Genomic DNA, 24,306 nt, shown 5'->3' on the forward strand with positions numbered 1-24,306 from the left:
TCTGGGTCTGAGTCACGTGCCGCACAGTCAACGGGGCCTGGAATCCGGGCTGGCATCTGAGGGTGTGGAGGCCACAGGAGCACCGGGCGCCAGAAGTCAGGTGACCCAGGCAGAACATTCTCGCGTGTTTGTGTCAGCAACTCCCCCACCCTGGACAACACCGGAGAGCACATGCCATGACAGAGCCCAAAGGGCACTGAAGCTCCTTTTTCAAATCGCACCGACATGGTTACTTGTTTCCATCAAGGTGGGGGGTGGGGGGGGCGGACAAAGATAGTTTTACACTGAATCGGATGTTTTCAACTCCGCCAACGCCAAAGGCTTTTGTCCGTTTTGATTTCTTTAGTTCCAGTGCAGGCACAGGCAAGACACGTTGGAAGTTCTTGGGAATCTCAAGGGTCCCCGCTGAAAGCGAGAGCTCACACTAAAACTGAACAAAGCCCACATCCCTCTGGCCATCAAGAAGGCACTTGATGAAAGTTCCACGTATCGGGGGCTCATCTTGTGCCCTCCAAGGAGGTCACTCCAAGGTCAAAAGGACTAGGCCCCAGGGCAGTCTCCCTGGAAGGCGGCCCCAAGTGAGGACTGTTGAAGGCTGTTCTCCCCTTTCCAGGTGGTGACCGACCAACAGCTATGCCCTCTGGCCTTCGCCCGCCCTGGTTCAACATCCCTCTCGCAGCTCAGTCAGCCGGCTCCCAGTTGTCTGCTCCAACCCAACCTGCGCCCCCAAACGCTGAGCCTCCAGAAGTACAGCATCGATATATGGCTCCCTGCTCCCAGCCCTCGAGATAAAGGCGGGACTCCTTTGCTTTGCACCTGCTGCCATCCTGACCTTGACCAGTTTAAGCCAACAAGTTCTTCTCACCCAGGCGCCCAGGTCCGGGTGACTGTCCACCACCTGCCATTCCCCCCAAGGGCCCCACGGTCGGCATCATGCTTCCATGCCTCCACACTCACCTCTCCCTGCTCTGGAACATCTCCTGTCCCCCATCCTTCACCTGTCTCAACTCCTGCTCATTCTTCAAGACCCAGGGAGCCTTTCTACCCTCCTCCCCTTGGCTTGGTTTAAATGACCTTCCTGTGACTCCCACGGAACTGTGGTTCCCCGGTGCCCTGTGCACACACATCTCCATCACACTTAGTACCCTCTGTCCGGCACGTAGTAGGAGCTCAATCAAAACAACTGCTGTCTGTGGGGGCGCCCGGCTGTCCGAGTCAGAAGAGCTTGTGACTCTTGATCTCAGGGTCGTGAGTTCAAGCCCCACATTGAGGGTAGAGATTACTAAAAATAAAATAATTAAAAACAACAACTGCCGTCTCACTGTCCGTTACACAAGCCCGTGAGCTCTGCAAAAACAGGAACACGCTTTACTCATCTCTGAATTCTTCAGGGCCTGACACACACAGTGGGCGTTTACTAAATACTGACTGACTGCGTTGTGCCTGGGGGACCACCAGGATGGCAGAGAGTCCTGTGGTCACGGCAGGAACAATGACACATCTGAAGGGGCAAAGAGGGTGAGGAAACGAGTTCTGTCGCATCCACCAAGACCAGAGGCCTTAGTTATTACCTCCCTCACACAGAGCCCCACAGTCACAAAGCTCCATGATGCCAAGAAGAGGGTCTGTGTCAAGGCCAGCTGAGCCCAGTCACTTTGGTGGGTCCTCTGCAGGGGGCTCTCCAAGGCCAGCCCCAACTACCTATGCCGGCCTCTGAGGGGAAGGGGCTGCTGCCCCTTGGAGTCAGGGCCCCTGCCCAGAACCCCGTAAATAATACCAAGCCTTCCCACTCCAGTACAACGGGGTCTCCCTCAAAGCTGCCCAAAGTCCAGTAGGCAATCTCACATGCCAAGACGGTCCACCCTGTTCACCCCGCAGGATGCCAGGCTGGGGCTGACGAGGTGTAATGCTCAGAAGACACGTGGGCGGAGACCGTCGGGAATCATCGGCTTGCGCCAAGAGAAGCCCAGTGACCACTGAAGAGGGTAAAGGCTGTTCTCTCTGTCAGCTGGGTCAAGGGCTTGGTTCAAAAACTTGGGACGAGCTTAGATGAGCTCTCGCTCCTGGAGGGATGGCCGGTCGTGTTCAGGCGGCGCAGGGGTCCAGAGTCAACTGGAATCACACGCCAGGGGTCAGCAAGAGGCGGCCCGGCTGGGGGGCGAACACCCCCAGCAGTGACACTATGCCCTGCACCATGCTGCATGCAGCTGTGAAGGCAGCTTGTGGACGTGAAAGAGGGGACAAGACCAAATAACGACATCAGCTGCAAAGAATCCAGAGTGGATCTAAGAAGGGGGTAAAGGCGCCTCCCACTCAGTCCAGAGGTGAGCAACCCTGGAGGCCTGCAAGGGGCACCCTCACGCTCAGAGGCTGGCGAGAACACAGCCCCGGTCCTGAGGCCGCACTGCAACGCTTACGCCAACTTACTTTTCCACGTTTAGGACCAAAGTCGGTCACTTTTGGTAAACAGAGATTTTGTTTCCTAAAGAGAAAGCTTAAGAGATTTCACCAGTCTTAACTCTTGTTAAGAAACACACTGCAGACTAAATTATAACACATGCCTTCAACCCTTCCTCCTGAAAAACTCCCAAGACGCCTCAAGAATGGAGAATGCTGGGTGACGAAAGCCTCTACCCACCCCCATCTGGGCCCTCCAGCCGAGCTCAGCTCTGTGCTTCGTCCTATCACCCACTGAGACCATGAGGACAACTGTCCTTGTCTTCCCCTTGCCCTCCCAGCCCTCCACCTGTCCTCCCAACAGCACGCGCCCGCCACAGGCCGCACAGGACGCTCACTAACACGTGCTGGGCTCTACGGGTCTCCACCCATGGTCTCACTCAGCGTCCCCCACCCGCAGGTCGGGTGCTGTCGGCATGGCCATCGTCCAGATGAGGGAACCCAGGCTGGGAGACACAGTCACGGGCCCAAGGGCAGATGGTCAACAAAGGGCAGACGTGGGATCTGAACCCCGGCACCGATTCCAGAGCGCAGCGCTGCCCTCGCCCCAAGTGACACAGACCTGGGTGCCGCCCTCGCTCTGCCCGAAGCTCCTCTGCGGTTCGTCCCCGGCTGCAAGGCGGCCTGCCCCGGACTCTGCCTGGAAGAACTTGTGCCCTGTGGGCCGATGTGCATCTGCTACCTTGTGTCCCTCCACGCGGCACCACGCCCTTCGAGGGGGCTTCTCAGACAGGCTCTTAACGGCTCCTTAAAAGGCTGGGAGGCAGGGCCAGCAAGATGAGAAATCCGGGCCCAGAGGGTCACATCGCAAACCAGTCCAGCGAGCAAGGAGCCTTCGCAGGAGGGTGGCCCCCCCCCCGGACTACACCACGGGGGCCCCCACATCCCACACCCTCTCTGGAGCCTCAGAACCACAGACACGCCCCCCCCCGCCCCCCACCCCCGGACACGACCCCTTCTCCTCACCCAGAGCGTGGAGGTGGCCGGCTATGGAGGACTCGGTCCTTCCACCTCCAAGCATGCAGACAGGCTGCTCCCAGCCGGCAGATGGCACCTCCCTCCGCTCCCAGGCCCCCGGCCAACGTGAATGCCAGAGCGAGGGGAATTCCAGGCGCGGCCGAGGCCTCTCCCAGCTGGGCCTTGTCCGTCAGGGCACTTCAGCCAGAGGGCCGCTGGGAGGAGGGTGGCCTCCCCAAGCAGGAGCACTGGACCCACACGAAGCCACCTCCTCTATCCAGGGCACTGCCGGAACCACCGGGACGCAGAGAGGCCCCGGCCGGGCCCTGCTGTCCAGAAAGGAGCCCCTGGGCCACCCGAGCCCCTCCTGAAAGTAGCAGCACAGCACCCAGGCAGTAACGGCCGGGGAACAGCCCCCAGCACGACGCGCCCGGCTTACGGCAGGGACCGCACCGCCTTTCCACCGAGGCAGGCGCTGGACGAAGAGCGAACGCGGCATGGTGGCGAGAATACGGGACTGGAGCCAGCCAGGATGAGCTGAGATCCCACTGCCCCTCTGGCTCCGGGGGGGATAGTGTCTCCAGCAAGGGACAGAGCAAGCCCCTCGGCCACAGGCTGCCCGGGGGATCAAATAAACTCATGAAGTGGAGTGCCCAGCGCCCCCTCGGGACGCTCAGCACGTGCCCGGTCAGCGCCGACTACGTGAACGCAAGCGTCACGGGCTCCCTCTTCCCACCTCATTAGGCCCAAACCCAGCTCCTAGCACGGGAGAAAGGGCCCTTATTTACCACCATTACCAGGGCCCAGAAGAGAAGGTGGACAAACCTTGGCCAAAGCAACCAAAACCCTTTTCATCAAGTTCAAGGTTTTAGGACTTTTCCGTCGGGAGTCCGTTTCCCCCGCTAGGGGTTTATATACCGAGCCTACCCTTTGAGCAACCTAAGGGATCCCTGCTGAGTAGGCACCAGGGAAGGAAATTACAAATGGGACGGACTGTTGAAGTGGGCCACGGGCCACGGATGGCCTGTTTCACCGGCCTGAACTCTGAACCAGGACTCCTCTGTCTGCCGGTCTGTGCTACATACAGCACGCCATCCCGCGAGCAAGGCTGTGCTTCAAAGTCTCTCAGCAGAGAACACAGCCCTGGAGCAGGGGACCCAGAAGCCAAAGGTTCCCGTTCCTCTGTGCGCCAGCCGCGTGACCTGGGGAAAGTCACCGCACCTGTTGGGGGGGGGGGGGGGGCTGGATTTCTCCTCCGTAAGGTAACAAGCAGGTGAGAGAAGTCCGTGCTCTCTTCAGCCCCTGGTCACTCTAGACGTAATTGTACGACACCTAATTCCAAGTATGCCTGCAAGAGGACAGGTTCTGAGCAGTCAGGTGCAACCAGGCGGCCGGAGAGCGTGACAGTCGCGGCCAACGCAGGTGGAAAGGACCAGCTCCTCATCGAGAATCAACCACGAGGCACACGGGACCCAAACTGCGCCTTCCCTCCCCTGTGCCCCGGCGGGACACCATGTGTCAAAGCTGCAGAAGGGACAAGAAGCTGAAAAGACCAGCAAAGATGACGGGGAGGCAGGGCCCGCCTGAGAACTGGTCCGAGGCAGCCAGCTGAACACAACCTGCCCTCTTCCTTCCACAAAGAAGGCAGCTCAGAGGGGTTGTGGCTGAATCCCGCTCGCGGGGAGGCATGCCCAAGACTTGGCCCAACAGAAATGGGAACTAACCCGATGATGTCTACAGCAGGTGCTTCGCCCAGACGTGGGTACCTTTCAGATCCTCCTTCACTGAGATATGGCAGCAACAGAAAATTCCAGTAGGTTTATTCCACTCCCGAAGAGGAAGGTCCCTGAGGGAAGCGTGGGGTCTATCCCAGCCCACATCCCTCCTTCGGGTTGCACAACAGGATCAACTCACAAGTTTCAAAAACACCAATGTGGAGGGCACCTGGGTGGCTCAGTTGGTTAAGCGTCCAACGTCAGCGCAGGTCACGATCGCACAGTCTGTGGGTTCGAGCCCCGCATCGGGCTCTGTGCTGAGGGCTCAGAGCCTGGAGCCTGCTTCAGATTCTGTGTCTCCCTCCCTGTCTCTCTGCTCCTCCCCCACTCGTGCTCTGTCTCCCACTCTCTCTCTCTCAAAAATAAACACTAAAACAAAATTTTTTTTAACACCGAGGTTGAGCCTTCTCTCCAAGATTCTGATGTGACTGGTCCTGGATACAGCGTGGGCACTGGGATTTTTTTTTCTTTCGTAAATCGCTCTCCAGGTGATTCTAATGTGCAGCTAAGGTGGAGGTTGACGGCCCTAGAGTCTAGAAACTCTGCACAGAGGCCCCAGCCATTTCCCACAAACTTTTTAGGGCAGCAGATCCAGCCAGGCAGGTCTTGCTGGAGACAGGATGCTCACACCATCCCCCGGCCCCCAACCCAGGATCAACCTGTGACGAGCCATGTGTCTGAGACAGAACACAGGGCCTCTGCCCAGCCCCGGCTGGGATGTACCAAGTTCCCACACTGAAGGCCGCACAATTGGGTTCGGTTATTTGCTTACTTTAGGCATGTAAACAAAACGTGATATTATACAAATCTGGGGTGGCAAGCACCACAAAATGGTTTACTTTGAGAGAGCTGAATTACAAACGCAGAGAAAAAAAAAAAAAAAAATGCCGAAATCCCTTTTAAACAATCTCTTTGAATAGGAAACAGAATCCGAATAGATGGTGATACCTCTTCTGGGCTGACAGATTTATTTCCCATTTCCCCTAGAAGGTCACTGGGAATAATTACATTTTCTTGTGAATCTGTCTTTCGTAAGGATGAAGCAAAATATTTCAATCTTCCCAACTGAGGCACTGCCATTGGTCCTGTGATAGAACTAGAATCCAAGCCCCCCCACCCCTTTACAATTTTTTTAAAAGCTGTAGGAAAAGGAGGGGCACGGCAAAGAGGGGGGGTCAGAATTGCTGAGTTTCCCTGTGGTGTTAACAAGACTAAGCAAAATTTATGCTTTGAGATAAAACAGAACTGATGCCTCTATCTTAGGAAGGCACCAACCAACAGCATGCTTGTGGAAAACAACCAGGCTCTGAAGAGACACAGACCCCGACAGAACTACGACCCTCTCCGGCCTAGAAGCTGTGCGGCCTCCGGCCAGTTACTTGGCCTCTCTGAGCCTCAATTCCTTCAGCTGTGACTGCAGGAATGCTTTGAAAACTGGCGAGCGTATGCAACGCCTCTGGCCCAGGGTAGGCCTTCAATACCCAGTGGGCACCGCTATTATTCTTGGAACAATCCACACCCATTTCGGCTGAAGCCTGCTGCGCCCAACTTTTCATGGTCCGGAATCCTGGGAACTAGGGAACCATATTACACGAGTGCAGGAGGAGAATCTGTTTCTTTGTTCCACGAGCCTAAGGAAAAGAGCGAGAGCAGTCAGGAGTTGGCCTGCCCCCCTCCCGCCCCCATTCTGGGGTCAAATGGGCTCTTTAGCGACAGAATTTGCTTTCACCTCCTGAGAGTGGCCCCCGTGGAAAAAGTGCCCCCAGGAACTACAGATGCCTAAGGGGCACCGTTGTTTCTTTCCGAGATATCCCCGGCACGGTCTGGCCAAACTGCCCCCGCCGCACCCCCACCCCCTGCAAAAGACAGCTTCCAGTGCAGCCCCCCGCAGCAGGAGAGGAGGAGAACCGTTAAAGAAGCTGGGGGTGCCTGTCACACTTCTCCATAACCCCTGACGTGATGTGAAATTCTACAAGGTGGACCCTTTGAAATGCAAAATCTTCCAGAGTCCTTCAAATGTGTTTTTATTTTCTCGGGTTCCTAAGGCTGCTTTCAGACCCACCCATCAGTATTCCCCCCTCCCCTCCATCACCCACATTTAACAAAAAAAGAAGAAGAAGAAAAGGAGAAGGTGGTGGTGGCTGCGGCAAAGACGTCTCTGTTTTGTTGTTGTTTTTTTTTTTTAAAGCTCAAGTATCTCCAGTCGATGCAAGGAAGAAAAAAAAAAAAGAAAAAAAAAAAGAAATCTTGTCCTCAGCTCCAGCCTCCTCACTTCCCTTCTCCAAGACACCCTGAAGCCAAGTTTCTCCCTGGAAGATTTCCTCCCGTCCGTCCGAACCAGCTCCGCACGAACTCTGCTGCTGCTTCGGATCCCAGAGAGCTTTCTTAGATCAAGAATCCCGGTGCCCTCCGACCCGAGTTCGGGAAGGTTAAGGCAGGCACCACCAGACCACAACCCACAATTTTTGGAGCCCTAGCCTTGATCCAAAACCGTGTGCACAGGAGGTTTGGATTAAACATCAAAGAAGAAATTACCTTAAAACAAAGTTGTTTGGCAAAGAAAATTGCTTCGCCATAAGAAGAACCCTAGGGAATGGTAAATTGCTTTTGAATATAGACTTTTCAGTGGCACGGTCATTAATCATGTTAATGTAAACTGCGCTAAAACAAAAATTTTCTAAGCAAGTCTCCGGCACATCAGTGTATCTAAGCCTCGGGGGTTTGTTTCCAAAGCTCACATCCCAGCACGCAATGAAACTGCTGTTAATGGGGTCAGCTATTACAGTGCAGTCCCCGACCCTGGGCCATAATAAAGGTGACTCAGCCATGTAGAAAGAACCCTCATAAAGTTAGGCAGGAAACAAACACAGAAATTAATCAGAGGAGGAGAGGCAATGATTTTGGAAAGTGTATTCACGGGGCAAGTTTAAACAGCGACTCTCCCTGGATGATCAGACATTTCAGAGAGCAGTTGAGGGAGGCCAGTCAACATTCCTTGCAGCGCTCAAGTCCCCCCGCCAGGCCCTGTTTCGTAGGGTGCAGGGCAGGGCAGCAGCTGGACAAGACAAGGAGGAGTGTGGAGCCCAGCAGAGTTAAGCTGGCGGAGCCCAGCCAGAACGGGCCATGTGCTTCGTGTTGGCAACAAACTGGTTCTTTCAAGAGAGGAAGGGTCTGACAAAAACGACAGCTGCAGCGAAGCAAGCAGCTCAGAGGCAAAAGCCTCGAAAAAAGCCCCAGGTTTAGGAGTCTCCCCTCAAGACAAAAAACAAACAAACAAACAAAAAATCATCTTTGGGGTTTTGCAAGGGCTAGTTCATCTCGTAACGTGTCCCCCTTGCTGGATCAATTAAAGAGAGCCCCTCCACATCTGGTTTCCATCTAAAACCGAAACTTGTATTATCAGCATATTACATAACAAATTATGCCTGCAGGTTTCTTTTATTACACATCAGAGAGGTGTGTGTGGTAGGGCTCATGACGGCAGTGGTGCTGACCTGCCTGTTTGCTTATATCAGGTTTGGTTTTGTTTTTGTCTTTTTTTTTTTTTTTTTAAGGGCAAGAACGAAAAGTTTCCGTGCAGTATGCAATTCAAAAAAAGTCGCGCGGCCGGGACACAACATCGGCTGAACAGTCCGCCAGTGGGTCCGGCTCTCGGTCTCCGGGACCCACCACCGCACCAAGCAGTGGGTGAGAAGGACGTACTGTTTAAAGAGCACGGCAAAGACATACCAGCCTGCTCCCAGGCGTCCCCTGCTGCCAGCTCCCAGAGTGTACCGGGGTGCCTGGTCTCCAGTCTCCAGCAGGGGAAGAGAGCTGGCTAGCCCTTCCCAACCCTTCCACCATTGGTCAGGCGCCTGCCCGCTGCACCCGCTTAAAGGACACGCAGCCCATCAGGCTTCCACAGAACTGGGGGGGGAGGAATGGAGGCCAGGTGACAGTGAAGTCATCAACAGGGGGACAGAGAGAGGTGACAGGTGTGGAGAGAAAGAGCCTAAGAAATAACAACGGGGCTTCCCGTAGGATGTCAACGAAGGAGAGCCACCACGACCCCTCTAAGGTATCTTAACATAAAGGTCTTCCTAAAAGAACTTTAGGAACTTCCAAAACACTACTACGTGTGCGACATATCCTAAATTGAAAACAGAAGGGAGAAACTGACTGAAAACACTATTAATCACAATCGTGGAGCACTCGTGCTGCCAGCCTTAGGAATTCAAGTCCACTTCTGCAGCAGACAATACTAACTTTTATTTAAAACTGGTCTTCAACGTTAAAAGGGTCACGTTATCAACATCACATTCTCAGGGGAAAATAAGAAGTCCTTGGGCAAAATGATCTGAACCGGTCTTAAGACCACCTTCTTCTCTAGAGGGGCATTTGGGGAAAAAACACACCTGCCCCAAGCCCCTCCTTAGTTTCCTAGACTGGAACAGCGCCCTGGGAGCTGGATGGCCGCATGCTCCTGGGTCTGCAGGACCGCTGGCAGCATGCAGACCCTAGCCAAGTGCAGACCCTGGGTCGAGGGCCACAAGTCCTGCACTTAGAACACAAACCTTCTCCCACTAACAGGGGCCTGTCAACGGGAGGTAGCTGTTTCTGGTTTTTTATCTAGCTGTCGCCAGTTAAGGGATGGGGGTTGGGGGCGGGGAAACAAAACCCCGCAGATCTGCAATTCAGTATCAAAACTGTAACTGAGACAAGTCACCGCTAAGTGGATAAATTAAAATGAAACCAAAACCTGGCCAAGTCCCGAACAGTGAGTTTCACCAGGTCTACTAACTCCATTCCCTCCCAAGTCCTCAGACCAGGTGACATCTTTCAACGGAGTCTAGGATCTGGAGCAAGGAGGGATCCCTTCCAGCCTGTGGGAAGTGCTGGGAACACATATGCTAGTATGTCATTTGGAAGTCTGCTAATGCGTTGTAGGCAGCACAAGACGCTTGCCTGGCTTCCCAGGCCAATAAACAATGCCATTCCAACTCCTGCAGCAGTCAATAGAAAACACTCCCTTGTCTCCGCCATCCAACAATTCAACAAACATTTGTTCCTGTGGAACAACCGTCAGCCTGCCTCCATCTGCACCCGCTCCGGCAAGGCAAGCGCGGCGGCGGCGGCACCAATGCCCTGCCCCAGGGTCCCGGCCCGTGAAGCAGCCCTCCGCAGGGGCCACTCACCCAACACCACCGAGTCCGGAGACGGTAACGTATGGAAGACTCGGAGTGTGGCCTATAGGAGGCAGAATCCCATTCATCAAATGCTGCAAAGAGCCGTTCTTTGTTCACCATCGTACGAAGTACAGTACGTGTTAATGAACCCGGGCGGTCAGATGGAGGGAGCCCGGCTTCGGGGGGCTTCCGGGGGCGAAGGACCCGTGCAAGCTAGCTCGCACGACTCGCCCGTGCCCCGCCGCTCTGTCCCGCGCCTCGAGCATTGTTCCCCAAGTCTGCAGGCGGGGGTGGGGAGCTGGGGGTGCCCGAGAAGTCCCCTTGGGGCAATGCACACCGAGGGCCCTCCCCGGATTCTAGGTGTCCTCGCCTCCTTCGTCCCTGCCCCACCAAGAGAAACTCCCAGCGGGAAAGCTGACTCCCACAGGCTTGCAAATGAAGGACTGGCAAAAATGTGACTCGACCAGTGTGCCCGTGCCGGACGGCCCTTCTCGCCATGTGCAAAGCCACGCCGGCGCCCCCCCTCCCCCCCCCCCCCCCCCCCCCCCCCCCCCTCCCCGCCGCGGCCACCCCGCGGGCTTCCCCAGCCGGGAGCAGAACTCGCCCCCTCACCCCCCACTGCGACCGCCCCGGCCGGTCCAGCAGCCACGGAGCCCGCCGCGGGGCGTCCGCATCCCGGGGGTGGCGGACCCAAACTTCCGCGAACAAAAGAGTTGTCTGCAAACGGTGCGGGAACTTCGGGGTTAGCAGGGGCGCTCGGGTCCCGGGTCCCGGCGCCTTCGCCGCTGGCGCCAGCCAGGGCTCAACTTGAGACGCGGAGAGGAGCACACCCCCGGGCGCAGCCGGCCCCGCACCCGCCCCGGGGAAGCGCAGACTTTTCCGCAGGGGCCGGGCTGGCTCGTTCCCCCGGCGGCGCTCTGACAAGTCTCACGCCTGCACCAGAGACGACACTCAGCACCCCGAGAAACCGCCCGAACCAACCCGAAGACAAGGCGGAAAAAAGGAAACCAGCAACATAAAAAAAAAAAAAAAAAAAAAAAAAGAATAACAATTTAAAAATCTTAAAAGGGCAAGCCCAGCACACGCGAGAGCAGGGTCCCTCCAGCCGCCGGCTGCGGCGCACACGGCAGGGACCTCCGCTCGGGACCGGCCCCTCGGCCGCCACCGCCGCCGCGCGGCCCGGGGTCGCTTACTGTGCGCGGCGGGGCGCTCCGAGCGCGGGCCCCGCGCCGTCGCCGCCGGCGCTCGCCAAGTCGTCCCGGCTGCCCGCCGCGCGTCCGCCGCGCGCACGCTCTCCTGCCGGCGCCGAGCGCTTTGTACCGAGCGGCTCCCAGGGAGGAGGAAATCGACTTGTCACTTCCTGAACTGTTTGCAACTCGTCCCTTTAACCGGCCCCGGCCAGGCCGCCCGCGCCCGCCGCGCCCGCCGCCGCCGAGGGGCCGCCCGACCTCGGCTGCGTGTCGCTGGGTCGGGCGCTCTGGCGGCGGCGTCGCGGGCCCGGGCGCTCGGCGCGGCGGCGGCGGCGGCGGCGTGCAGGAGCCGGGCGGCGTGCGGCGGCAGCGGCGGCGGCGGCGGCGGGCGAGTGTGCAGTGCGCGCAGCCGCCGGTGGGCGGGGAGTGGGGGGGTCGCGGCGCGCCGCCGGCGGGGCTAGAGGGCGTCCTGCGAGCTGAGCCGCGCGCCGAGCTCGCGCTTGCGAGGCCCCGGGACGCGGGAAGTGGCCCCGGGCCCGGGCCGCGCCGCCGCCACCACCCCCCCTCCTCCGCGGCTGCCCGGGGCCGGGGGTCCCGCGGGCGTCTCTCCCGCCACCCCCCCCCCCCCCCCCGCCCCAGCCCGAAACGGGGCAAAAAAATCCTGGGCCGCGTGGACTTCAGACGTCCAGCTTCCGGGTTGTTGGGTTTTGAGGTTTCAAAGAAACGATCATTACGGTGGCGTGCTGGGGGGCGGGGGGCGGGGGGGGGGCGTGTTAGTGTCGTTACACTTTGGGAAAATAAAGCGCTACTTTCCTAACTCGGGGCGCTGATCAAAATAAAGGAATGTGTACTTCAGAAGCCACATGCAAAATATATGCAACTGGTGAAGGAAGGATTTGTGGTTGCTAAGCAGAGGCAGAGCATGTTTCGTTCTGTAACTTAGGATGTTGACTTAAGTTCAGGAATGTAACCCTGATAGAATAAGCAGAGCATTTTCATTGTACTGCTCACCTGGGGGAGGGGGATTGTTTTCCTTGTGAAGTGAACCCCTAGATTTCCCATTACTCCGTCCTACTAGTGTATGTTATTTTATTGACCTTGTATCCAAAGAGATTTTTAGAGAGGAGGTTTTTTTTTTTTTTTAAAAGAACTCCCCTATGCCTGTTTTGTGTTCTCCTTTGCCAAAAAAACAAAACACCTCATTACTTTACATGGATTGTGTCTGCGCTATTTGAATGGTTCTATTCATAAATCAGGAAACTTTTTCTGTTGCTTCTAGGAACATTTAATTGGTTTTAATCCAATGTTTCAATCCCAGTATCAAACATAAATGAACAATTAACTTCTTGAGCACTTGGGAAACTCTTATATTTCATGGCTATTGCTGAAATATTTCAGTTTCTCTCACACTGGACCCATTCTTTTTCAGAAAATCATGAGCTAACATCTTTCACAAGAGCTACAGCTCACTCCAGTGGTTTCTTCTGCAAGATTAGGATGGCCTACAGGCAGAAGGATGTGAGTCTACTCATTCAAGTAGATGATGTGGGATATAACCCATTCATCCCACAAAAGCCAAAATGAGCTAACGGGGAGAATGCTAAGATTCTGATATCCTTATCCATAAACACTGCTTTAAAAGAATTTATCAAGGGCCAATTTTGAAAGGAGCAAGAACTAAGTCTTCCTAAGTTAAACAAAGAAAGGTACAAGGGATAATTTGAGTATACTGCTACACTTCCCTAATGCCATTTTATCACAGTGTCACCTCGGCCTTTGAGAGCTTTAAGAATATAGTTTAATTTACTTTTTATTAGGAAGCCTAGAGTGACTCCTGCTGGCAAACATTCAGCTTATTCCTACAATTACTAGTTCATCAGGTCAACATAGAAAATAAAATGCAGGGGTCCAGAGCCCGGAGACAATTATTGCAACCATGATTCTTGTTTCTTTCGGGATGATTTTAGTCTCAGAAAATTCCAAGGATTGTGGTTATGGCAAGCCCGTTTACTGCAACGCCTCCTTTCCAACCTAAAGCAGCCTGTTTTTCTGGTTCTGAGGCTTTCTTGCAAATGCACAAACTAAAATACCTGCTCAAGGAGTTGTGCTACGAACCAATGAATGGCTATTTCTCATGTACTTAATTTGAATCTCCAAAAGCTAACTGGTATATACATTAAGGCCTGGATCACTTTACCTTCCAGATACTATGTGGCTCTTTCCACATTATGCAGGTAAGTCCTCTACATCTAAAACACCCCCACTCTTTAAGGCTGTATACTACATAGTTGTTTATTATTTAAGAAGTCCTACCCAAAGGTGGTTTTATATTAGAGGTTTGCTCAATTCAGAAGCGCAAAAATAAATGCAGTTGAACTCTGGATGTAAAACAATGTAAGCTGTATTGGGGGGGGGGGGGGGGTGTCTACCTTTGTTCAATCCTTAAAGGTCAAAACCAAAGCAAAACCAGATTTAGAGCACTACCAGGCAACTAAACACAAATTCATAGGTCAATTTAAGAATGAATCCATAAATAATCTGAAATGATCACTTGTACCTTTTCCATTATCATTGACCAACACTAACTGGGGTAAGCCACGAACACCTGGGAACTATAAAAATGCAGGGATCCCATACGGTCTCCCTCCAAGACCGATAAATGAAACAGGGATAGAGCACAGCAATACTGCCTCTCCTGGCCCCTCTCAAAGCAGAACCACCAAAGGGAGGAACGCCTGTGCGTACAGCACGCATCCATCATGTCTCCTCAAAACTGTCTGGGAGAATTTAAACTGAATTACATTCTATACTACAGAGTTGCCCTATTCCAAGTGTAAAGCTCTTAAGCAAGAGGAGACGGTAAGGGTGTATTTTATTAAGAAAGGGTGTAACCAACTATAACTTGTATCAACAAGCTAATAAAGTATTCACCTAAGCACATTTGTGCAGAGGAGGGTAAAGGTTGGATTCTGATATGCACTAAGGAGTGTCCTAGGTAGTTAGTGGGTGTTTTATTTTTGTGCCTTTAGAAGCAGATGAATGTGATATTCAAGCAACAAGGAGCTAAGCTTTGAAGTCTGATCAAGTACCAGTCAATGGTGTTCAGTTTAACCCATCAAATCTGTGTGTGCCTATAGCTGTAAAAAGAGCTCACCACTAAAAAGTCATAAACTAGTTTGTCTCTGAGAATAACACAGTATATTCTTTTTTAGAATAAAGTGAATGAAACAAACATCAAACTTGTTATACATTGGACCCAACAGCACAGTACGCAGATGTGTATTAACCCCTTTATTCGGCTTCCAAAAGCCACTGCCTCTTTGTCACAACCGCTGTATTAAAAGCCAGTCATTCACATTTCACACTGTCCTTTCTAAATCTGAAAAGATCTTTTATAAAGCAGGACCTTTTAAAGTTGCTTATAATAGATGATGGGAAGACAAACACCACCAAGTCCACCTGAAGCATTTTCAAAAAGACTGGCTATGGAAAACAAGTTAGCAAAATACATTTCTTTGGAAGATATGGAAAGTTTTTGGTTACAGATAAAAGCCAAAACTCTGAATCTACTACGGGGACAATTTTCTAATGTAGATTTTATTCATCTATGAGCCAGCTACAACTAACAGCCCTACCTACACATGCATGTTAGGACACACTAATCCTTCCATTCTTTCCTTTCTGATCTTTTATATTGTGTTCTGAAACTTTTCCACTGATGACAAGGAATTATAGCTCTGGCTGGAATCTCTCTCATATCGATAGACAGACAGACAGGTAGGTAGGTAGGTAAGTAGAAATATCTACACATAGAGAGGTATCTCCCCTATCTATATACACACCTTTTTTAAGAGGCACTTCGGTTCTTGAAGACAAAGTTACTTTTTGATGCAAGAACTAAAAAAAACAAATGTATTTTCATTGAAAAATAACCATGGCAGTGAATTTAATGATACCAATCTAACTCCTTTGATACAAAATGAGAGTTGAAAGCAGCTTGAAGCGGAATGCCTATTGAAATCAGCGCATGTGAATCTGCACAGCTTTGTAACCAAACGTCTAGCACCATTGAGGTACGAAGCATGCCAGCTGGGACAGCATTGTGCACCACAAAGTGTGGGTTGTAAGCCTAAGTCCTGAGCACAAACCCTGGTTTCCAAGTTGGCAGGTGCTGAAAACACAGCAAATGTCACGCTTGCAACTCACTGGATGAAGAGCTCTGGGTAATGCAAGCTAAAAAGAACAGAGCAACAGTTAAAACTTATTTAACTTGGAGATATATATATATATATATTTTTTTTTTTTTTTTTTGGCAAGTTAATAGTAGCTATTGGTGTTATGTGCTACCAGAAAACACCAGCATGAAAAAGGAAGACAGTGAAAAGTTTCTGCATGGTAAATAAACAAAAGGAATACAATGAAGGCTCTTCACAATTTACATTCAAAGTTACTGGTGTATGTAAAACTTATCCAACCTGTGTTACTATTTTAATAGTAACAATGAAAAGCGTAATTCATTCCTGACCTTTCCCTGATCTATTTATGATCTGAGCTGAAGGAGACTCTAATTGATATCACTGTTAACATGGTTACTCACCCATAACCTAGCTTGGCCTCAGACCCTCCGCCAAAAACACAGCTAAAAACAAGTGACAGTATCTTCATATTGTTATACGCTGAGTTTTATCTAGAAAATATTTCAACAGCACAGCCAGACTAAATGTTTCTGCTATCATCTTCAAATGAAAATCTTTTCCATTTTTTTCTTATATAGCCTTTAGTGGAATTCAGATTTAGTATTTATGATACAAGCCCAAAATTTGCCTTAATTTTTCTCTCCTGTCAACTGTCTACCATATAATGTCACTGCCTCAAGAAAAATCTATTTTTAACTCATCCCTAGTGATATGCTCAAAGCCACTGCTATCCTGCCTATCCCCATAAAAATGAGACCGAGTGAATTTCATTTTCATTATGTAGAAAGGAAGCTGTGAAACGACATACAGTTTGTGATTTCACAGAGTTTAAATACCCAATCTAAAGACTGAATCCTTTGGGTTTAAAATATCAAGGAAAATAATCAGTCTCCGGCTCCAAAGGGTAGAACATCCTTGGGAGCAGTATGAAAAGAACATGTGCCCCACATAGTATATTAGCCTGTGAATTTCTTAACTCTCCTCAGCAGTTTGTCAACCTTCTGTTTTAACCAAAAGCAAAGATGTTTTGTTTTATTGTATCCATTATAAGAGGGACTGGCCTTGCCTATTTTCTGTGCACATACCCCGCCCCTGACCTGAGACAAAGAAGAAGTGATACGAGAAGTTAGCTTGCTTTTTAACTGCTACTTTACAGCTTCTCTTAACTTTCACCAAAAAACCCTCCCCAAAAAACAAAAGCCGTGATCAAACCCAGGTTATTTAACCACCATAGCACTAAACTACCTCACTCAGGGAAGCTTTCATTATGTCCATCCTAGGGACATACCTCCTTATCATACTGATCTCATCTCTATAGAGTTTTTAAAAAATAGTTCAAAGACTTCAGCTCTTTGAGGATGACTAGAGAAAGTGACACTATTCTGGCCAGTATTTCTCTAGTCACACTAAGCCGGGTCCAGGCACTGGGATATTCACTTACCCACCAATAAAAAAGGTTGAGTACACAAATCTGAAAACCAAATGTTTTCTAGACTAGGTAGGATAAACAACTGATTCGATGTACACAACATACTATACTGTCAGTTCCACTATAAACTGAGGTCAAATCAGATAAACTGTTTAAAGTGTTAACCAACCTCAAACTTTGAAATGTCACTGTGAATGGCACCGTTAACTCAACATAAAACGAGGAAACAAAATACAACTCACTGATCAAAGAAATTCAATCTAGATGATGCAAGGTGGAAATCAATGATAAAACCCTGCCCCACTGCTTCCTCAGTGCCAGGTAAGACCCAAATCCAACTCAACTTTCATTGAACCTGATGCATGGTTAGTCGAAGGACCTGCTCTCAGTTCCCTTGTTGGAAATAACACCTTAGCATTCAGACCTAATGATGGAAGGTGCATCATGTCCTTGGCCATTTGTTTTTCAATTCAAATGCATCCAAATGAACATGGTCCCCATCAGACCTACATTTATTACTAAATAATTACCATTTAAACAGATAACGACCTTAAATGTGAGTATCCTTAGAGTTTGCTAAAACACATCATAAAGATCGTTTGTTGAAAATGACTAAAGCAGCAGCAGCTACACAGAACGGTTTTTTAAGAAATTCTGGAAGGCCCACCTGTTCCAAATTTTCACTCTTACTCACCTATCCACCACTTGGCCTCTCCCCGCCATCGAAACACTCTTGGAATACAGTGGACCTGAAGACATAACTCAGTGGCACTGAGGGGTAAAATCTCAAACAAGTCAATCTATCAGCCCCAATGGGAAGACGGATTCTTGGAGGAGAGAATATTTACTTGGCACTGGCGTTTGCTAGGAATCATGCTAAGTGGCTTCACATTGATTTTTCTTACTTAATACTCATTCACACCCCTATTACGTGAAGTCTACACAACTGTTTCTGTCTCCGTTACTCAAACCTGCTCCAAAGAGATGTTCTGAAGGGAAACCAAGTTTAAGTAAGTGTATGCTATCCACTAGGCACTTTCCCAGCACCGTTGACATACTTCGGTGTCACTGAGGGGAGAAGCAGGTAGGGGACAGGAAGGCAGTAGCCCAGAGAGGTACAAGGCCTAAGAAGGGCACACTCACGCACTGCACCCGAGCGAGGGTCTCTGTGCGGCATGACAAGGTAGAAGCCTCAGCGCCCTGGGGCTGCAAGGTGCTAAATTAGGTCACCTGTCAGTGTGATTCCTGTGTGCCTACTCAGGCCCAAACTTGATCTCGATCTTTCTATACATACAATCCAAGCAGACTAAACAATCAGATGTAAACTTCTAAGTTTCTTGGATAAAATATACTATGGTCAAACGAATACAAACTAAATTATCAAATATATCACCAGGGACAAACAATACTCAAATCTGAAGTTTACCAATGAATGTACAAAGATGTTTTATAGATGGAAAAATACATGATTTTATGCTCCAAATGTTTTATTATATGTACATATATTTTTTCACATACATAGATACCGTTGTTTAAAAGAACTGTAAAATGACCTAATAACTGATTCTTAGCTAATGGGAGTATTTAAACTTCCCATATATAGCAGAAACCTGGGGCACCTGGGTGGCTCAGTTGGTTAAGCATCTGACTCTTCAGCTCAGGTCATGATGTCACGGTTCATGAGACTGAGTCCCTCACTGGGCTCTGTGCCGACGGCACGGAGAGGCCGCTTCGGATTCTCTCTCAAAATAAATAAATAAACATTTACTGTGGAAACCTATTTTGCAGGCCCATCTCTAAACCTTAGATCAACTTCAGCAGGTAGTATGGACTGAATGTTTGTGTCAACCCCCTCCCAAATTCACAAGTTGAAGCCCTAACCCTCAACGTGATGGTATTTGGAAATGGGAGGTAATCAGGGTTAGGTGAAGTCAGGCAGGCGGGGCTCTCATGATGGAATTGGCACCCTTAGGAGACACACAAGAGAACCTGCTCTCGTGCTCTCTCCCTCTCCCTTGTAGGCATGCACAAGGGGCTCCTGTGAACATACAGGGGGATGGCAGCTGCCTACATGCCAAGAGCAGAGGCTTCAAAAGGAAGCCTGCCTTGCTGGCACCTTGATCTTGGACTTCTCCGTCTCCAGACTGTGAAAAGTAAATTCCTGTTGTTTAAGCTACCCAGCCAACGGCAGCCCAAGCTGACCAGCACCGGGGTGGACCACCCTCATTTTACAGAGACGAAACCTGAACCCCAGAAAAGGAAAGCAACCTGCCTATATTGCAATCATTTTTTCCTCCCAAATTGAGTATTTCAAGATAAACATTTCTCTTTCATATTTATTCTACTACTTACCAGATTTTAAACACTCTGTTACTACAGAATGAAAGGAACCAAAACAAATCAAATTTCAAGGCCAGAAAATAATCTGACATTGCATTTGTCATAAATTAAATCATTAATCAAATGGACTTAGTAATAATAAGATGATCCCTCTGACTTCTGGTTACGTTAGCACCTTCACCATACAGAGATTCCAGGAGGAAACCTCAGAGCACTAAATGAACAAACTTCTCCAAGAGACAGGCTTATTTCACAGTGAGGTCCTGTATGTGGAATCCCCCTCATAGTTTAATCCAGTTAATTACTTTTTAATTAAATAATAACCACCCTAGTTGGAAGTACGAGGCCATATGGAATTCAATCCTCTCTCTTGAGCAAACTATAGTCTCAATTTTTTTTTTTTTTTTTTTTTGACCCAACTGGTCCTCTTCACAAAATCAGAGCTTTCCTGCTAGACATGTTAGGGCTCCCACACGGAATAAACAGCTCTGACTCTTGCGCCTCGTTTAGGATTGCTTCTCAAAAGTCAGCAAGTATTATTCCCATTCAAAACAACGGCATAGAAGCCCTTTCGCTGAGTCACAACTGAGCCTCAGAGGTTACATTTTATAAATAAGACAACGGTCAGTGTTTTTCATTCACAACTTCAGGCCTGTCTTCCAAAACTTGCACACAGCTCTTTAATTCAGCCCAGCGTGTTTTATTAAATGCCATATTATGATTTTCCCCATTCAGACTCCAGCCAGGCTTCTTGTTGAGGACATGGAAGGAAAACTTAATTATTGCTGCTTCAGTGCATCTAAATTTATTTCATTACCAAAATCAACAGAGTAAGGGCGAGATGCTGTAGCAGAAAGGCAGCCGGACGTGGAATGTAAACTGCTCCTTCCTCTACCCTTCCCCCGCCCACCCCACCCTCAAAGTTCCATGGTTGGAAAGCATCCTAACGTGGGCTTTTTTTTTTTTTTTTTTTTTTAGCCAGGATGTACTAAAATTAGATGGGAACAAAGGACTGACATTTTCATACACAAGGAGGGGTTAGGAGAAAAACGTGCACTGGTGGCACCCACTCTCTTCTACATTTAGCTTCTCCCCCCGCCCCCCCACAACCGCGTCCATCCTTGACAAGAGGCAGGGAGGGCATCGGCAGGAGCGCTGCGGGGAGCACTGCGCCCAGCCCGGCGGAGAATCCCAGAGAATGCTAACCTGCCTGTCTGTAAGTATGTTAATGAAGAGTGAGAAATACAGTTCACGGTGCCCTTATTCAACTGGAGTATTTTCACACTTCTTTCAAGGCTCCTCATACGATGTCCAGGATATGCTCATCGCTGGTTCATGTGTAAATTTTTAGGTATTTGGGAAAACAAATACGGTACATTTGCTTTCCTTACAAAGCTTCCGGGTAGCATGCACACAAAAAAGATGACTCACTAAAGTACTTATTTTCTGATGCGGTGATAACAATACATATTTTAAAACATAAAAGAATTTATCATTTCTTCCAAATGGGCCACTTAAAAATGAAAAAAAGTAGATTCGGGGTTTTTTTAATATCTTCCTCTTAGAAACTGGACAAGTAATTTGCAAATACTCTAAGGCACAATTGATCTCTTAGTCGTAAGTCTTTCTTACAATGGTATCAGCATGACAAAAGTACATTCTGCCAGCCTCCACATCCAGTTTTTGAAGTTCTACTTCATAAAAGCAGGATATTGATACATTCATGTCTTGTGAATTATTCCTATCTTTTTAATTTGGTTTCCCTGGGCCTAAACCACAGGTCTACACAGTGACCGCTCAAAATTCAGTTCGAGAAGCCCTTTAATGATTAGTCTAATGCACTGAGTTGTAAAGATTTTTAAAACTCAGTAAGTACCGACTCGAGCTCTCTTTTTTTCCTGGTTACTGGAGCCCATCTTGACATCTAAGCTGGAAATGAATGATCTTTCAACAACACGCCAGGGATTTTGCTAAGGTCATATTCAATCATTCATTAGGCTTCTTCCCCCTCGCTTTTCAGAGTTCTATTGTGAAGCTGGTTTTATTCAGCATTTATGTAGCCTGTGGGCTTGGGTGTTTGTCTGCTTAATGTTGAGTTTCATTTCTATGCCCCTAACATAGGAATCCATCAATTGACCAAAGAATTTCAAACTATTCTTTTACTTTTCTAACAAATTGCATGGTGTGTATGACGAATAAATTAGCATTAATTTTCTTCCATTAACTGTTAATAAAACATGCTCCTGTGCTCCCCCTTCTTCTAAGGACATCTCTGTTTCCTGCCTAACAGAGAAATGACAAGGGTTTCCTAATTTTTTCCCACTAAGCAATTGTCCTTCAACCTAGCATGCTTCTCGTCTCCCACAATCAAGCTCTAGGTCACGGGCAGCCTCCTTCCAGTGAAGTGTACTAGACAGACTCCTTTCAGAGCCCATCAACACCTCCCCCCCCCCCCCCCCCCCCGCCACACACACACACACACACACACAAATGGCTAAAGAGGTTTTACTACTGTGGAACACAAGACACTTGGTCCCTTGCTTTCAAAGCAGAAAGCTGTCTCTGGAGCACGTACACTCTAGTTAACAGTGCCAAAAACAGGAAATCAAACCCAGGTCTCCCCACAGCAGAATGCCGGCCTGGAGAGCAACGGATTTTTCACATTTGTAGAGATTTTCATCAGGGGCCACCAGACACATACACACGTGTGTAAATATATAAAATAAGATTATTTAAGAAAACACACATCAAAGTCTATTGACACAGGCAGGGATACTCTCTTTGCAGATCAATTTAAGGAAAATTATTTCAAAGGCTATAGGCTAATATAGGTTTCTTAAAAATTAAAGCTTCCATTATACTCGGGATGAATGTAAATTAACATATACATATAGATATATATATATACTACATCACAGTATCACAGAAAATTTAAAATAATAGTAGTGAACTGAAAACATATTATTCATTGCAAACACTAAACGTTTTTTGTATAGGTTTACCTCCCTTCTTTCCCCCAAGTAACAGAAAATCGCATCCATACCGCAGACGAAGAAGAAAGGAAAATTTGCTGCTAGTACAATGAGGAGGGGGGCGGGGGATCGTTCGGGGACAGTTGTACGATTTTAAAATGGCTTCAGTCAAGCTGCCAAGAGTAGTGTCAGGTTTGATTCTCATCTGCATAAACGCCAGTCCCAAAAAGCAACTCTAACTCGTGCACCTGGCTTCAAGCAAAATGTTCTGAAAACTTTCGACTTGTTCATCGGTGTCACCGGCCCATTCGGCCTCAAACCCCTTCGGACCGGCCTGCGCACCTCCTGAGCACAGAAGGGCCGGCTACTGCAGCTGCAACGTCCTAATGAGAAGCAACGAAGCTGTGCAGGCTCCAGAGAGAAACTTCGTTTGCATTTCAAACAAGTTTCCTCAAAATAAGAGCGTCTTTTGATGAAACAGAGGGCAATTCCAACTTCTCATCCAGAGAAACCAGCGCTCGCCACAGAACTGACCGCTCCCTTTCGAAACCGCGTTTCTTCCGGGTCCCCACACGGTCACGTGACGTAACAGACCGAAGTGCAAGAGTTACATATTTGCGGCCGGTTTTGGTAACTTGGGGGCACCTGCCGGCCTGGTTTTGGAAGTGTGGTATTATTTGGAAACACGAATTGACTGTTAGCATTCTGGTACCTTCCATTTGTTGTCACTGCAATCTCTGGGGGGCTGGCTCCCGGCAGGATTCGCTGACAGGGAGAGATGACAAATCCCTTCTCCTAAGCTTAGCGACAGCTCCAAGGTCCCCCCCAAACGCTTCATCTTCGCAAACGGGACGGACCACCGCCGCCGCCCCCCACCGAGGGGGACTCGAGGAGCTTTTCAACGGAGACCCGCTCGCTCGGTGGGTTTGATCAGTGAATCAAACCCCATGTCCCCGTCTGGCGGCACGGAGAGCCCAGTCTGTCAGAGCAGGGCTTGAAAACAGCTCACGGAGCCACGCAAAATTCTAAACAGTGCCTCCATCCTACTGTCACATTTGACATCAAGAAAGAGCAACACGAAAACACGACACAGACCAAACCTCCTTGGTAAATGATAAACCATGTTTCTGTGGGTTAAGATCCCATGCCTGGTTTGTGAAATCAACACGAGTTTTTCACAGGTGTAAATCACATGTATTTTGAAGGAACTTCTCAGCCACTCTGGTTAAAAACGAGAGCTTTTCAAACAATCGGATTTGTGTTGAAAGCTTGTGTAAACGTCTGCGGTTGTCTCGTGCCAGGCAGGTAGCAACCTTAATGGCTGGTCGACGTGGATCTAAACCAAACCCCTCTGCCCTCCACCCCGCCCCCCACCCCACTCAGGGACAAAACGGAGAGAGAGAGGGTTGTGACGCCAGACTCGCTCATTACCGGACGAACATGCGCCAGACAAACAAAAACCCCACAGACCCAAAGAGCTGAAAATCATCAAAAACTGTATCGCTTTCAAATTTGTGTAGCGGCTCCCGTATTAAAGGATCAGCCCAAATGCGACGATGGCGTCACGTGGTCACGCGATCTTCTCAAAAACGTCAAGAAATACACTGTTTCTCTTGCTAACCGGCCCTAACTGGAACATCTTTGTCCCGCGTCCCCGGGGGCTTCTAGGTACACATCTCGCTCACACACCCCCCCCTTCGCAGAAGAGTCTGTCACGACAAAAGGGAGGTGGGGGAAAGTGACGAAGGACGGACGGCTCGCCGGCTCCGGTCCACAGACCAACACCGGCACCAGAAGGGAGGGGCAGAGCTCCTGAAAACCCTAC

The 24,306-nt window shown here is 49.6% G+C and overlaps 1 protein-coding gene across 2 annotated transcripts in view; it reads right to left on the minus strand.

Moving 5' to 3' along the window:
- The window catches only part of EEF1AKMT2 (EEF1A lysine methyltransferase 2), a 69,112-nt gene that overhangs the window by 24,967 nt on the left and 19,839 nt on the right, over nt 1–24,306 (minus strand). The window contains exon 6 of one of the 2 annotated variants that reach the window (XM_042960220.1): nt 13,424–15,777. The exons of the other annotated variant lie outside the window; for it this stretch is intronic. Coding sequence (XP_042816154.1) covers nt 15,734–15,777 — 44 coding nt within the window. The 3' untranslated portion in view covers nt 13,424–15,733. Of the gene's footprint in view, nt 1–13,423; nt 15,778–24,306 lie in introns of those variants that run through there. 2 annotated transcript variants of the gene reach the window in all.

Source organism: Panthera tigris, chromosome D2, assembly GCF_018350195.1.
Source record: "Panthera tigris isolate Pti1 chromosome D2, P.tigris_Pti1_mat1.1, whole genome shotgun sequence".
Lineage (NCBI taxonomy): Eukaryota > Metazoa > Chordata > Mammalia > Carnivora > Felidae > Panthera > Panthera tigris.